Source organism: Pteropus vampyrus, unplaced genomic scaffold (assembly GCF_000151845.1).
Source record: "Pteropus vampyrus isolate Shadow unplaced genomic scaffold, Pvam_2.0 Scaffold322, whole genome shotgun sequence".
Taxonomy (NCBI): Eukaryota; Metazoa; Chordata; class Mammalia; order Chiroptera; family Pteropodidae; genus Pteropus; species Pteropus vampyrus.
The window spans coordinates 1,524,371-1,539,304 of record NW_011889103.1 but is presented as its reverse complement, the minus strand read 5'-3'; the positions used below and the strand labels follow the sequence as shown (position 1 = coordinate 1,539,304).

Genomic DNA, 14,934 nt, shown 5'->3' with positions numbered 1-14,934 from the left:
TTAGAAAGTGGCCCAGGGGACTTTGAAGAAGGTGGGCCCTGCAACCAAGGAGGGCAGCACACTCAAAGATGTTGGAAGTCTTCCAGAGTGGGGCAGGAGAAGTGACAGGAAGTTCCCATCTGGCAAGACACTGCTTATTTCAGTGAATGTATTAGAATAGAAATGTTGGGCTCTATTCTTAGGTTTCATTATTTCAGTTTAAAAATGGCCTGGGTGGATGTTAACTCCTTTGTTACATTCTTCCAGAGTAACTTGTATCAGGGCCTTTTTTTTTTTTTTTTTTAATTGTTACAGTGTTAACTGTATCTGAGCTTTTAAAAGTCATTACAGTGGACCAGTTCTCTCCAGGGTCCCATACAAACCTCTACTCGCCACACTGTGGTTAGGCAGCCAACTCACACTTCCCCATGTTGAGAAATGATTCATTTTCTGCATCGCTGTTCTCCCAAGTTCCTCATTCCACTCCTTTCTGAGCCCTCTCTTTTAATGGTCTGGAATACATTTGAAGTCATCATTTTATAACTGGAGGATTCCCCAGCAGCACCCCTGGGTCTGTAAGAAGTTCCCCTTCCTCTAGAAAAGTCGTTCCTGCATCGTTTTCTCTCCTTCCCTCTCCTCCTCTTTCTCCTTCGATTTCTTAGTCCTTGAAATCATTATTTCCTGCATTTCCTCTCTGAAGAGAAGCTTTCCCTGTTGAGAAAGATGAAAAGGGTGATAAAATTTATAATAATCAGCATTAAAAAAAAAACCTTCCTTTTTATTGAGCGTTTAGTAGGTGCCAGAAACTGCTTAGCCCTTTGTTTATACAACCTCATTTAAACCTATGAGATTGGTTCCAATTTTACCCTCTTTTTACAAACGAGGAAACTGGGGCTCAGAGCTGTTAACTAATCTCTCCCAGGCCACACAGCAAGGAAGAGAAATCATTTTCCCACTGCATTCTCAATTCAAGGCTGGTTTTTGCCAAAGGGAGCAGTTGTGGACAGAGAGTCATTACAGTGGACCCCATGCCATGGGGGTGATTTTTAAAAGATTTGGATTGTTTTGTGAACATTCTTTCCTCTTTAAACAGTAGAATTAAGAGGGGGAATTGGTTTTAGGAAGGTGGGTATTCTTAGGGTTCGTATTCTTCAAAATAGGTTTTATTGCAAACTGAGCCATGACGTGTGCACACACACACACGTGCACACACAGCACCCCTGTATACACGTGGATTAATAAATAATTCATCATCAGCTGTAATTTGAGTGCCTCCCATTATGATCCCTGTAACCCAGGACCTATAAAGTTAATCTGCCCCCATGTGTTTAACAATGGAACCTTATTTTCCAGCTATTGGGAGGAAAAAAATGAATTTGAAATAGAACCTCTCCAAACCAGGTTCCTAGCATTGTGGCACAGGCATCCTGGTCTTTCTCTCTGAAATAAGTCCTTATGGGTTGGCTTAGGTGTTCCCATCCTGAATCACATAGGCCGAAAGTGAAGCTGTGCATCTTAAAAACGAGATGCTTTTTTGTTCTGCAATGGAAATTATTCCTGGGATGAAGTGAGAGGGTGGGCCAGGGTGGGAGTGACCTGGTCACCGAGTTGCCCAGTGTCAGGAACATCACTTCTTGAAAGAGATGGTTGTCTGAAGAGGCAGGTGTTGAGGGGCAGCTCAGAGGGAATCTCCAGTTGCGTGCTATGATCTTGCTCGGAGCAGACTGGCAGGTCCTTTCCCACCGTGTTGAAACCAGAAAAAGAGGAAACGAGTGACTCCGTGTGGCATTTAGTGACTGCTGGCTTATGGGGGATTCTGCGCTCTGGGCAACCTCGCCCATCTGAACTATGGTAGAGACCTAGGCAGGAAGTGCTAGGTGTCCTTTGTCTAGTTGGAATTGTCACAGAGGTCAGGCACAAAATGGTTGCTTGGTCTCTTCTTAATCTGTAGGCAATACTGACACAGTTGGCTATTTGTTTTTCAAGTATGTAGCAGAATCAAAGCAGGAGGCAGTGACCATCGACTGTTAAGAAGTTCTTAGAAATTATGCAAAGCTGTACCAAAAACCTGCAAGCACACCACGTAGAGCTGTTTAGTGAAGGGTCGAGGGGGCCTGTGATGTTTCTGTTTCTGGGTCACACCTTCATCATACTCATACTTTTGATGATGGCCTTGTTCAGAAAATCACAAATGGCTTGTGATGCGAAAGCAGGGACATTTTTGTTCCATTTTTATGAGTTCCATCCAGAATGGTTGTACTGGAGAAGGTTGGTACATCCATAAAATTTAGTAGAGGGAAAATATTTCACTGTTGTAATTTTCTTTTCTTTTTATTATTGAGATTAAGTGTCCTCATTTCTTCTGTGAATTGCCCATTTTTCTGTAGGGTTTTTTAAAATTATTGATTTGTTAGAGCTCTTTACATATGAGAGATTATAGTCTTTAGTCTGTGATTTTCGTTACACAGGTCAACCCCTAACCATCAGTTTGTTGTTTGGCTTTGGTGATGAGACTTCCCCCCCATGACCCATATAGAAGATTTCTGGGGTTTGTAATCAGATTTCTTGCTCTTTTTCTTATGTTTTCTGAATCAGTAGCATGCTTAGTGAAACCCTGCTAAACAGAAGGGGCCATTTGCCACATGTTCCAGATAAGCATGACTTGACCATATTTAGAATCTGTGCCCATTAGACTTGGTTCTATGTAGTAAGATGGTAGAATTGTATCTGATTTTTTTTTTGTTTTTTGTTTTTACTTTTTTGTTTGTTTGTTTGTTTTTGAGACAACTTCCTTTCTCCCTGGAGGTAAGATAAGGAACAAGAAAACCATCCAAGCCCCCTCCTTCGCTCCTGGCAGGTTCTGGGTAGCATTTTAAAGAACTTGGTTTGCTGACAATAAAAAAAAAAAAAACAAGTTTAGGGTAATGCAAAACTGGTAAAACAAGACAGGTAATCTTGGGGCAGGACTGCATTCTGTAGGAAAGGCGAGGCTGGATAACCTGTTAGAAATGTGTATACTATATCCAGAACAGGGGCCAGGTTGAGTTTAAACTATTAGAAAGGCCACTGTGTGCTGAGTATTAAAGTCATCTTCTGATTTTCCTGCCAGAGTCCTCTTGCTTTTCTTGAATTTACACAAACAGATAGAAACATTCTGGAAAGAAAAGTAAGGGATCCTTGGAACGAGCCTTGGCTCTGTAATTGTGTCTTGGTACATAGCTCTGGCTGTGTAACCCTGGGTGAGACACTTGGCCTGGTGGCCTTGGACTGCACAAAAGGCAAATGTAAGCCCAGAACCTATGGTGGGTCATGTTGAAGCAGACTTCAGCTCAACTGCACCTGGAGCACCTCTTATACAACCGCTAGGCTATGGGAAATGAGGGGCCTGGGCCCCTAGCAGTTAAGTCACTTGTCCACAACCACATCAGAGCTGAGATTCAAACCCTGGACTAGAGCACTACACCGCTTCTCTCCTGATCACAAGTGGCCTGTTTACAGATGCTCCCAGACCGACTTCAGAGTGCACATTTACGTGCATGTGGAGGGGGTTTCCTGCCGGTGACTCCCTCTGGGTTTCGCCTCCCACCGCTTACCTCGCACCCCTCTCTGCTTTTGCTCCACTCCCAGCTCCAGAAGTATGCTTTAGGCCCCACATTCCTGCCCCGCCGTTGAGCAGAAGCACTGTCCCTGTATGGTGCTCACGAGACACAATAACAGCTGCTGTCGGGCTGGCTCCTGCTGACCATGGTGGCCTCGTGGCTCACGTAGCGCACTGTCAGGAAAACAAAACAAAACCTTTCTCCCTGCCACTGGGGCAGGGCTGCTCACAACTACATAAGAGCTGTCTTCAGAGCCATGAAAGCCAAATAACATGTTTTTGCATCTCGAAATACATATCGAATGACCTGAGTCATCGGGAAAGCTAAGAAACCAGTCATGGCCGGCTGATGGTAAGCTGTTACCAAGCCCTGGCTCTGGATCTTCTCCATTTGAAAGCTTTACCTGAAAACCAGCCCGTAGCAGTAATAACTATCTTGGTCAGTGCTCCTAGCACTCACTCTGCACAGATGCTGTCTCCCCCGACAGCAGCCCTGCAGGGGAGGTCCTCCTGGTGTTCCCATTTAGAGACAAAGGACCTGAGGCCCAAGCCCTTTCCATATCCTCTGCTATCTAAGCATGTGTGCTTAGAACCAGTGCGTTGAGTCAATCTGAACTATAAGAAAGTGGATAGAAAAAGTTCCTGGCAGGAAATATGCCTCTAGGTTTACGTTTTCCACAATCCATTCGCCTATTCGTGCCACAGAAGTCATATAAGTGCCCACTGTTGTCCAGCTCTGTGCCAGATACTGGGGACACAGCAGGGACCGAGGTAATCTGGTCTCTGTCCTCTCAGAGCTCAAGTCTGTGGGAGAGACAGAAAACAGTTACCCATGTAACTATGATCACTATAACACTGAAGTGGACTCGGAGAAAAAGTAAAAGGAAGAAGTATGATTTTTATAAGCAGGAAAAAAAAACCTAATATTTTTCCAACATTTTATATGAAAATTTTCAAACATATGACAAATTTAAAAGAATTTTACAGTGAATATTTATACACCTGCCACCTAGATTCTACCATTAATGTCTTGCTATAACTAGTTATTCATCAATCCACCTCAAATCTAAGTACATTGTACATTTTTGAAAGATGAGGATGCAAAGCCATTGGCTGGAGCTAAGAGTGGCCATCCCTTTGGAAGTCCCCACGCAGCCCATCCATGGCACCTGCCTGGCCCCTGTGAAGGTCAGAATTGATTACCCCTGGCTGCATAGTCAAGAGAGAAATGGTCACTGAGGGAGGAAGATCTTGGCTCTCTTGCTTTATTATTGAAGTCTAGAATGCATTATCTTTTGGGGGAGCCACTGGTAAAGCATCCTGGGAGAGAACACATTCCAGGGCTAGCAAGTTGCACCACCTCCCCAGGTTAGCCTCCGCAAGATGAGGTCAGTGACACATCAGGTGAGATTCAAGGGTGGGAGGGAGTAGTTATCTCATGAATGTCCTAGGCAGTCCCATCTGAGAGGCCAGAATGCCCAGAATCAGGTGGGGCAGGCCACTGATAGCCCCAGCCCAGCACCTCAGGGCAGGTCCTTGTGGCCACCCTAGGGGAGACTCCAGCATGGCCGCATGAAGTGAGATATGCTCCTACAGGCATGGGAGAGAGACCTGGTCACTGAGAGAAAGGGCTTGCTGCTCAGCCTGAGGATTCTGTGTGGGGAACCCGAGGCCCAACGACAGGCCTCAGGAAAGAGGATAGTGGAGGTGGCAGGAGGCACAGGCCAAGTGTGTTCCTACGCAGTAGAGATTCTAGGGACCTGGTGGCTTCCAAGCAAGTCTAGGGACTTGGTAACCTAGAGTGACATTTGGACCATGGAGCCTGATCCTACTCATGAAGTCATGAAAATGATTAAAGTCCATATATTTAGTTTTGCTAAATGCATTCAATACACAGTTTTTAATTCCTGCCACAAGCCTATGAAAAAGTATTATTACTGCCCCATTTACCATGTGAGAAAACTGAGGCATATAGGTGGGGAGATTTGCTCAACTGGGAAGCGGATGGGAGTCAAGCCCAGTCTGTCTGGATCCCTAACCCACCCTCTTTCCATTAAGGCATTTAATTTATTTTTTCTTTTATTATTATTTCTCTCTCTCTGGAACATTTTATTTATAGTGTTAATGCTGTTTCCCCATGCACTTCTTTTAACAGCTGCTATTAGAATGTTCCAGACGGCTGGCCAGGTGTGCTGGGTCACCTTGGGTGGAATTTGGCCCACAGATGGCCCTACCTTATTCTTCTACTCCTGTGTGGTCAGTTGGCGTCCACGCTAAGGCCCCGGCCTGGCTTGCAGGCGAGGGAAGGCGGCCACTGGCATTCCCTTTTTGCGGTTTGGGGCCCACTGTGGCCCGCTCGGGCGTCTTCGTCCCCTGGGCTCTGGCCTCAGCAGTGAGGACAGTGAGTAGGTGCTGTCCGTGTTGAGGCTCTGAGGGCAAAGTCCATGTCGAGCCGGCCCAGGAGAGACTGACCTGTGAAGTTCCTCTGTGCCGAGCCCTCGGTCCCCAAGACCACCTGCCAGACAGGTCACAAAGGAGGGAGAGGAGCAGAGGCAGGCCACAGGCTGCTCACACTTCACATAGAGCCCAGAGTCCCAGACACTGCCAGTTTCTACATTCCATTCCATTAACTCAAAGGTGTCACTGTTTTAATATGCTCTTGTTTTATGAACCGCCAAGAAATGAAAAACACTTCCAATTAAGAGCATTTGGATTCTGGAGATGAACAAAATATATCTTGGAAGTGGATTGTTTTAAGTCATCCCTGTAGTACCTTTGTGTTGGTTCTGTTGCCCCGTTTGCTAGATGAGAAAGCTGAAGCCAGAGAGTGAAGTATGCACACATGGCCACGGTGTGCAGAGTCAGGCACTGAGGCCAAATTCATGCTCCGTTAAGTGACTTGTCCCATTGCTGGTGTGTTCTCCTGGGCTCTTAAGCAGCCTCAGAACTGTAGAGCTTCAGAGCTGTCAGGCCAGCACCTGCAATCCTGGTATTGCATCACTTCTTCCTTATAAGCTGATGAATGAGAAGTTCATCTTTTATACATCTGGCCCCTCTTCTCCCACCTCGTAAGAGTCCTCAGTCCGCCTACTGGCCAGCTGCTTAATTAGTACTGATCCGCCCTGTTGGCCAAGATGGGTTTCTCAGACCATTAGTTCTACAAGTTACCACAAAGCTGTGCTGTCTAATACAGTAGCCACCAGCCATGTGTGGCTATTTAAATTCAAATGAGTAAGAGTTAAATAAAAGTACAAATTTAGTTCCTTAGTCTTACCACATTTCAAGTGCTCAGTAGCCACCTGAAGCCTATATTGCAGATATGGAATGTTTTCATCATTCTATGGGACAGCTCTGTTCTAATGCAGAAGGGCACTGTAGAAAAAAGGGTTTGCACCCCAGATAGTACAGTTGCATGTTAAAGGCTCTGACAAGTCCTGCAGTAAGAAAACGGTCTCTCATGGAGCCTAGCACACCAAATTTACTTGCCTAGGAACCTTTTTTAACACCTATAAATAGTTCTGCCTTTCCCAAAACACATCAAGTGACTTCCTCTCCTGTCCCCAAGCCTCGATGGACTCTTTAGGAATCTAAATCTCATTTGTTTTGTCCCCAGATTGCCTCGGGTCCCCAGTGTTTACTCCCATCAAGGCGGACATAAGTGGCAACATCACCGTACGTACTTGGCCTGGCAGCTACAGCTTTGGTACTGCACTAGGAATCTAAATGCTCTGCTCACTGGCTCCTTGCTCCCCTGCACAAGCTTCCCAGGCTGAGGATCAGGAAGGAGACGTGGAAAACGAGCTTGGCCCCCAGCCCACCTGACTCAGGGCTCTTGGCTCTCCATCCTCCTGTGTAGTTATGCCACCCAGTCACAGCCTGACTAGGACCACAGTCTGAGGGTTGACTGCAAAGGAACCTACTGGTCTTGCATCCACCCCACTAAATAAACTCTGAAGACCATGGGTACACTGGCCTGCCCTTCCCTTCCCCAGTCCTGGGAGCTCCTGGTGCTGCCCCCCACTTACTGAGCCTCTCCCCATGCAGAGCCACGTAGGGCCCAGCCTGCAGCTCAGCCCCACTGCATTATTTCATTTCTTCCTCCCAACATCCTTTTGAGGCTGGTTCTGTTGTCATCCCCATTTTACAGATGAGGAAGCTGAGGCTCAGAGAGGTTGAAGGGCTCACCGGAGGTCACACAGCAAGGAAATGACAGAGGTAGGATTGAGACCCAAATTGCCTGGTTCCACTCAGGAGCCTCGTTCCTAGATGTCTTTGAACCCTAAGAGCCTATTTCTACTTGTCCACAACGTAAAATTTCAATTACTTGGTGTCTAACTTGCTATCAAGAGTAGTCAGAGAACTTGGACTCGGGAGCTAGCCTGTGTGGGAACTCGCTCCCACCAGTACCAGCTGAGTCACCTTGAACATGCCACTGCCCCTTTCTGAGCCTCAGTTTCCTCATCTGCAAATTGGGATGATGACAGAACAATATCGGGGTTGCCATGAGCATCAAATAAGGCAGCACCCGTGAAGCACTTTCCACATCCCAGCTCATGTGAGGTGCTCAGTAAATGCGAGCAGTCGTGGTAATTGACTGCCATTCCGGGTGTTTCTGGAACTGGTGGGAAGGACAGGGAGGCCCTGGTAGGTGCTCCTCCACCCAGCATGCAGGCTGGCCGCCTGTGGACAGCCTGTCCAAAGGGAAAACCCCATGTGCTCCATTTCAGAAAATCAAAGCTGTGTATGACACCAACCCGGCCAAGTTCCGGACCCTGCAGAACATCCTGGAGGTAGAGAAGGAAATGCATGGAGCAGAGTGGCCCAAAGTGGGGGCCACGCTGGCGCTGATGTGGCTGAAAAGGTGATGGGCTCAGGTGGCGGGGTGTTTGTGGCTATTGGGCCTGGGGGCCTGCCCTGTAGAGGAGGGACATGCAGCCCTGCCACTGGCCCACTGTGACTGCTCTGACAGGGAAGGGAAGTCACTTCCCTTCTATCACACAGGTGCTCTTGTGTGATGCTGGTTAGTGACCAGCACCCCAGGGGCCGAGGCTTGCCTGATGGTGATACTCCTTTCTGGTCCCATCAGAGGCACAGCAGGCTAGTGCTCACCCTGGGCGTTGTGCCAAGCTCTGTGTAAGCCCGATAGCATTTCATGTGCTATGAGCTAGGTGTGTGTTAGCCCCATCTCACAGAGAAGGCCATGAGGGCTTCTGGAGGCCGGATCGTGTGCCCAGGTTATAGGGACCGAGTAGCCGAACACACTTGTGCAGGTCATGCACTGCACCGAGATGTCCTGTCTAGGACTGGTCACATCATGCACGTGGTAGGTTTGTATATTATGACAGCTTCTTGACAGAAATATAGCATCTTGAGGAGAAGGAACTCTATCTAACTGGTACAAATTCACCCTGTGGGCTGAGGACAGGGTACCCTGATAAGGGATTTGAACCCAGACCATCTTACCCCAGAGCTGACACTGCTCATGCTATGCCTATTGCCTTCATAGCAAACATGTGAAGTCACATACAGTTGTTCCCACTGAGGCTCAGACAGGCCAGGCATCTTGCTTGCTTAGCTCACGCTGCTCTCTACTAGCTATAGAATTCTTTAGCTGTGCAAACACCACAGCCCCTGGCAGCTATGAAGCTGGGGACCTATTCCCTACCCCAGAGATGTCCCAACTCCTCCCTGTCTCTGTCCCCATCCCTGAAAACTAGCTCCCTCCCCCTCCCCCAAACATGCACTTCTTTGGTAAAATGGAACAGGGAGAGTCTGCTCCCTGGAGGGTGTGACCGTGTGGGCATCAGGGTAGGTGGCCTGTAATCGATAACCTTATAGCGTGTTATAGCGTGTTTTAGGAATTGCCCCACTGAGCTGCCCACCTTTGTTTGTCAGCAAGAGACCCATAGATCTGGAATGAGGAATGCCCCTGTGTCCATCTATCAGAAGATTCTGTGGGTTTCTTAGGAGGAGCAAGGCAGGTGACAAAATTCAGATCAGTTAGATTGTTCATGTCCAGGTAAGATGTGGGCAGAGTCAGGCTCCTGCTAGAAGGGCAGTTGCAGGTAGATGCCAACAAAGCAAACACATAGTGAGCACCTGCTGTGTGTTGTGCCTGGTGCCGAGCAAGTGGGATGCCACATTGAACGAGGCACAGTCTTTGTAGGGTATCACTGTCTGGGTAGGGTGTCAGGCTGGTCAGTGGATCCTGACATCAGAATATCAGAGCCTAGAACAGAGAGGTCAGGGAGGGCTTCCTGGAGGAGGACCTCACCAAGTAGAGTCTCCAAGACTCAGCAGGAGGGTCCTAAGTGGATGAGGCCTTGCAAAGATGAGAAGGCAGGAGAGGCACATTGTGTCTGCAGCTCCATGAGGGCCTGGTCCAGCCAGGGCTCTGGGTACAAGGCAGGAACAGGGAGAGACAAGATGGGATTGGACAAGATGAAGACCAGCCTGATTGGGGGTCCTGGGGGTCCTCTGCAGGGAGAGAGCAGAGCAGCTCATCCAGGGACCCTGGGGAACAGTGAGGGATGGCAAAGGAAGGAGCCAAGATAGGGAGTGAGACGGGCTTGGTTCACATCCCAGCCTTTGACCGAGCCTTTCAGGGGTGCCTCAGCATTCTGTGTGAAATGGGCAGATCTCTCTGAGGTGAAGCTCACGGGTCCGAGGGAGCAGGAGATGAAACGATTCGGACTAAAGGACTGGCACTGACCCGATCTTTGATTTGGTTGCCCTGCCATGCCCCACACCTTTCTCATGGCTTTCAAAGTGTCGGCCCTGGAGGAAGGGCTCAAGTGACCTTGGAGGATGCAAACCATGGCTGAGGGGAGAGGCAGAAGTAGGGAGCCTGGGTCCAGTCTGTGTCCACAATGATGGGACTGCCTTGTCACTGAGCCCACCCGGTGCATCCGTGGTCTGTGGTCCATGAGCCCTTTCAAGGCCAGCACTGTTGCTTCAGTCTTCAAGCACTGATGGCCATTAGCCATGTGCTGGCCCGCAGTAGGCCATGTGGACACAGAAATGGACAAGTCAGGCCCAGACCTTGCTCTCAGAGACTTTACAACCCAGCAGGGACCGTGGTCAGGGGCCAGCACCTGCCCTAGTGTAGACAAGGTGCTTGGGAAATGCTACACTGAGCCTGTGGTCACATTACATGGAAGTCAGGTATAGATATAACAGTTGTAGGATAACCACTCTCTTGCATGTACCTATTCTTGGCCCACAGTAGGTGCTTAATTCAGAGTAGTCAGGGTCCGCTGGGTGTAGGGAGCGCTGGCTGGTCTACAAGCAGGAGCGGGCAGCGTCCTAAAGCACTGTCTGCCTCCTTTCTGGACTGCAGAGGCCTCCGCTTCATCCAGGTCTTCCTCCAGAGCATCTGTGATGGGGAGCGGGACGAGAACCACCCCAACCTCATCCGCGTCAATGCCACCAAGGCCTATGAGATGGCCCTCAAGAAGTACCACGGCTGGATCGTGCAGAAGATCTTCCAGGTGAACTGGGGGAGCCCCGTTTTGTCCCCAGGCCCAGGAGATCATCAGCTTGTGGGGTCCACTCCCCATCCTGCCACTGCTTAGCTGTGCCCCCTCGGAGCCTGTGTCAACCCTCCTGGGCTCCAGAACAGCTCCCTGTCTATGTAGGGGGAGGTTGGTACATTGAAGGGCCCTCTCACGTGCTCTTGCCCAGCCCCATCTGTGGCCAAGGTGGGTGTCCTTTTAGATTCTCTGTGGTGTCCTGGAAGGCCTGAGTGGGGGCTGTGGGAGCAAGCCCAGTAGAGACCAAGGAATGCAGGTTAATGGTGGGCTAGCCTGATTGGCCTCTCAGATTCAGCCTGAATCCTTGCTCTGGGCAGGGAGGGGAAGAAGGACCCCTGTGCCCACTGGAGCATCTGCTGAAAGGATGCTGGCCCGCAGGGGTCTTGGTGGCTTGTGTTGGGGTGATTGTGGCTTGGGCTCCTGGAAATGGGCTTCAGCACTGGCCTCATTACCTGAGGGCCCCTAGGGTCGCCAAGCTGAGAGGCCCACTTGGGAGAAGTTGAGAAGCCCTCAGGATGCCCTACATACTGTCACCGGCCACCCTGCCTCTCACAGCCTCCTCTTCTCACCCAGCCTGTCGTGCTACCCTTCCTCCTACAGCCACCGCCTGCCCACCCTCACTCCCATGAGAACCAGAGTCCCATGGGCCAGTCTCTCCCACATGGCACAGATCATAGACAGGAAGAGCCAGTCGCCAGGTGGGAAACGTGGCCACCTCTGGGCCATCCACCCTGGCAGGGCTGGGACAGGGCCCGTCCCGGGTTGGCATCGTGAAAGCCCTGCCCTCCCCGGAATGCGTTGCCCCTGTGAAGGCCTCACAGCCACCACCTCAGTAGTAACTATGTGCCCCGTGTGCCAGGCCCGGGGCTGCCCACAGATTGTAATCTTCATCAGTGCACCATGCGGTGGGCACTACCCTTAATCCCGTTTCACGGATGAGGAAACTGATGCTCAGAGAAGTTAAGTATCTTGCTCAAGGTCACACAGAAGAAGATGGGACTGGGACACTATGACCCTGAGCCTCAGTCTCTTCATCTTTCAAATGGATGTAAAATAGGCCCTGCCTGAAAGGGTCATTGTGAAGATTAATTGAATTGATCTGTATCCAGTGCTTGGCACATGGTATACATTCAATAGATCAAAACTACCGTTTCCGTTCTTTACGACAGTAATATTTGTAATTCCTTCACCCTGTCAAACTCACAGCTTTTCTATCCAGTTGCATCTTTTCCCTTCTGGATCCAAAATTTCTGATTCTCTGAACAGGGAGGCCTGGATATTTGGGGAAGTGTCCCCCGCTGACAGACAAAAGAGGCCAACAGCACAGAGTACATCCCTCTCCCCTGATCGGAAAGTGGATTTTCCAAAGAAGCAGTTCACCTTCTCCAGAGCAGGGAACACAGAGAGAAGACGCTCATCCATGACGAGCATCTACTGAGTGCCTGATGCTGTGCTGAGCACAACTTCCTTAATCCGCACAAAATCCACCCGATCAGATGGGTGCTGTGATCATCCTCATTTTACAGATGAGGAAACAGGCTCAGAGAGGCTAAGTAACTTGCTCAAGGCTCACAGCTAGTTAGCTCCACAAGCTGGAACTGGAACCCAGGTCTGTCTATCCCCAAAGCTGGCATCCTTCCTACTGTCCCTCGCGAGGGTAGAAGGGAACACAAATTGCCCTTTGCCTTCTCCTTTCCCTTCCAATGCCATGAATAGTGCAGACCCCTGCCCAGCACAGACCTCGGGGGCATCCCCCCCAGAGCCCCATCGTGCCTGGCATGGTGGCTTGGGTCCCCACTAACACTGCCACCTTCCTTTTGTCCGTCTCAAGGCGGCATTGTACGCAGCACCATATAAGTCTGACTTCCTGAAAGCGCTCTCTAAGGGCCAGAACGTGACGGAGGAGGAGTGCCTGGAGAAGACCCGCCTCTTCTTAGTCAACTTCACAGCCACCATCGACGTCATCTACGAGATGTACACCAAGATGAATGCCGAGCTCAACTACAAGGTGTAGGCATGCGCAGTGGCAGGCACGCCCAGGCCGTGCACCCCGACATGCAGCCACTTGCCGAAACAGACGAACCTGAATCACTGTGAATCAAGCTGGCGGGCCACCCCTGGCCTACCTGCCACCCCCAGAGCAACTTGTTTTGACCAAGGTCTGCAGGGGATGGCTCTGGTTTTTTAAGTCATTTTTTGGGATTTATCCTAACAGCAATAAATAATGATCCTATTTCCGAATAGCCTTTGAATTTCACAACAGTACAGACTGATTTTATGCCTTCATTTCAGTGTGGTAAAAATTAATTAATGTTGCTAATACATCAAGTCCTAAGGTTTTTTGATTTTTTCTCCCATATGGAGCATGACTCTGGGGGAGCTGTGTCATACACCACTTTAAAAGTAAGCACGTGTCAGTCTGAAGATCTGGCTCAGTGATGTTTTGGGTATTTTAAGGATCATGAGGAGTTTGATTTGAAATTATACAGGACCCCCAATCCCACAATCCCTATTGTGGGATTTTTTTTAAAAAGCAAACTGGTATATATTCTTATGTGGTTGCACAGCCCAGCCTCACAGCACTGTCATTATAGACCCTGCTCTTTCTTACTGTCTTTTTCCAGACAGTCTTTTTTTATAGCTGAGAACAACCAGCAAGCCTTTGATGACCTGACCAAGGGGACTTTATTTTAAAGCTATTGGGCACAAATAATTGACCAGAGATGACTGTATTTGTATACTTGTGCATAATTATTTTCTTCAGGGACAGCTTTTCCAACCTAAGAAACTACCTATTGTGTACTCTCTCAAGGGGGAGAGAGTGAACCCCTACAGTTGCTGAGACCCAAGGAAACGCCTCACTGCCTTAATTGTCCTTCTTGGGGTTAAAAAGAGCTGTATTTTTGAAAGCGGTAGGGGTGAATAGAGGAATCTCGAAAGAATTGATGTGTGTTAAAAACTCAATTAGGAACAATTGGTGATTTTTATGCAGAAATGTAATAATTCTTAATAAATCTCTATTTTGGAATCATATCTGTGCTGTTTTGGTCGAGTCTTTTTTTTCTTTCTGGATTAAAGGTTACGACTGGAGGCCAGCCAAGGACCTGTTTTCTGGCCTTTGTGGCTTAAAAAAATAGAACTGGTTGCTACATTAAGAAACGGGAAATTTCACATAAAGATGTTGATTTCTAGCTTCTTTGGAAAAATTGGATTGCCCGGCAGGAGCTGAGAGATGACTGTCGCCTTGGCTAGACAGAGTGAGTGAATATATTCTTCACTTCGCCTCATTCCCCACCAATCCCTGTTGCCTCCCCAACCCCATGATCCCGTGATGATTTTCACTTTATTATGGGCTGAAGCTTTTTTTTGTGATACTAGAGTTAAATGTAAAGGGGAATATTCATTTTACTTTATTTCTGCTTCTGCAGAGCTGGTAGTCTTGTGGGCAAGATGGGCCAATAAATCACCAGTGCTGAAATAGTCAGTGCCCAGAGGGAGCCTGGTGTCACTGAGGAGCCATATCCTGAGGTGTACCTTAGGGAGTCAGGGTTTGCATTGAGCCTTGATGGAAGGGGTAGGGTAGAGGTGGAAGCAGAGAAGGGGCAGGGTACACCTCAAGGCAAAGGCAGAGACCTGATGACCTAGAGCAGTCTGTGTGTGTGTGTGTGTGTGTGTGTGTGAGTGTGTGATATGTTACCAACGGATTTGAACTTGACCTTTGTGTGCGCGCCTGTGTGTGAGAGAGAGAGAGAGAGAGGCTACCGACGGATTTGAACTTGACCTTGAAAATTATGGCACACCTTCAAGGGTCTTGTGCCCAATCCA

The 14,934-nt window shown here is 48.8% G+C and overlaps 1 protein-coding gene across 1 annotated transcript in view; it reads left to right on the top strand.

Moving 5' to 3' along the window:
- GLTP (glycolipid transfer protein) overlaps positions 1-14,142 on the top strand; it is a 21,431-nt gene extending 7,289 nt beyond the window's left edge. Inside the window, exons 2-5 of the mRNA XM_011377818.2 lie at positions 7,191-7,249; positions 8,305-8,438; positions 10,917-11,067; positions 12,941-14,142. Of these exons, the coding sequence (XP_011376120.1) occupies positions 7,191-7,249; positions 8,305-8,438; positions 10,917-11,067; positions 12,941-13,123 (527 nt within the window). The 3' untranslated portion in view covers positions 13,124-14,142. The remainder of the gene's footprint in view (positions 1-7,190; positions 7,250-8,304; positions 8,439-10,916; positions 11,068-12,940) is intronic.
- The last annotated feature ends 792 nt before the right edge of the window (positions 14,143-14,934 follow it).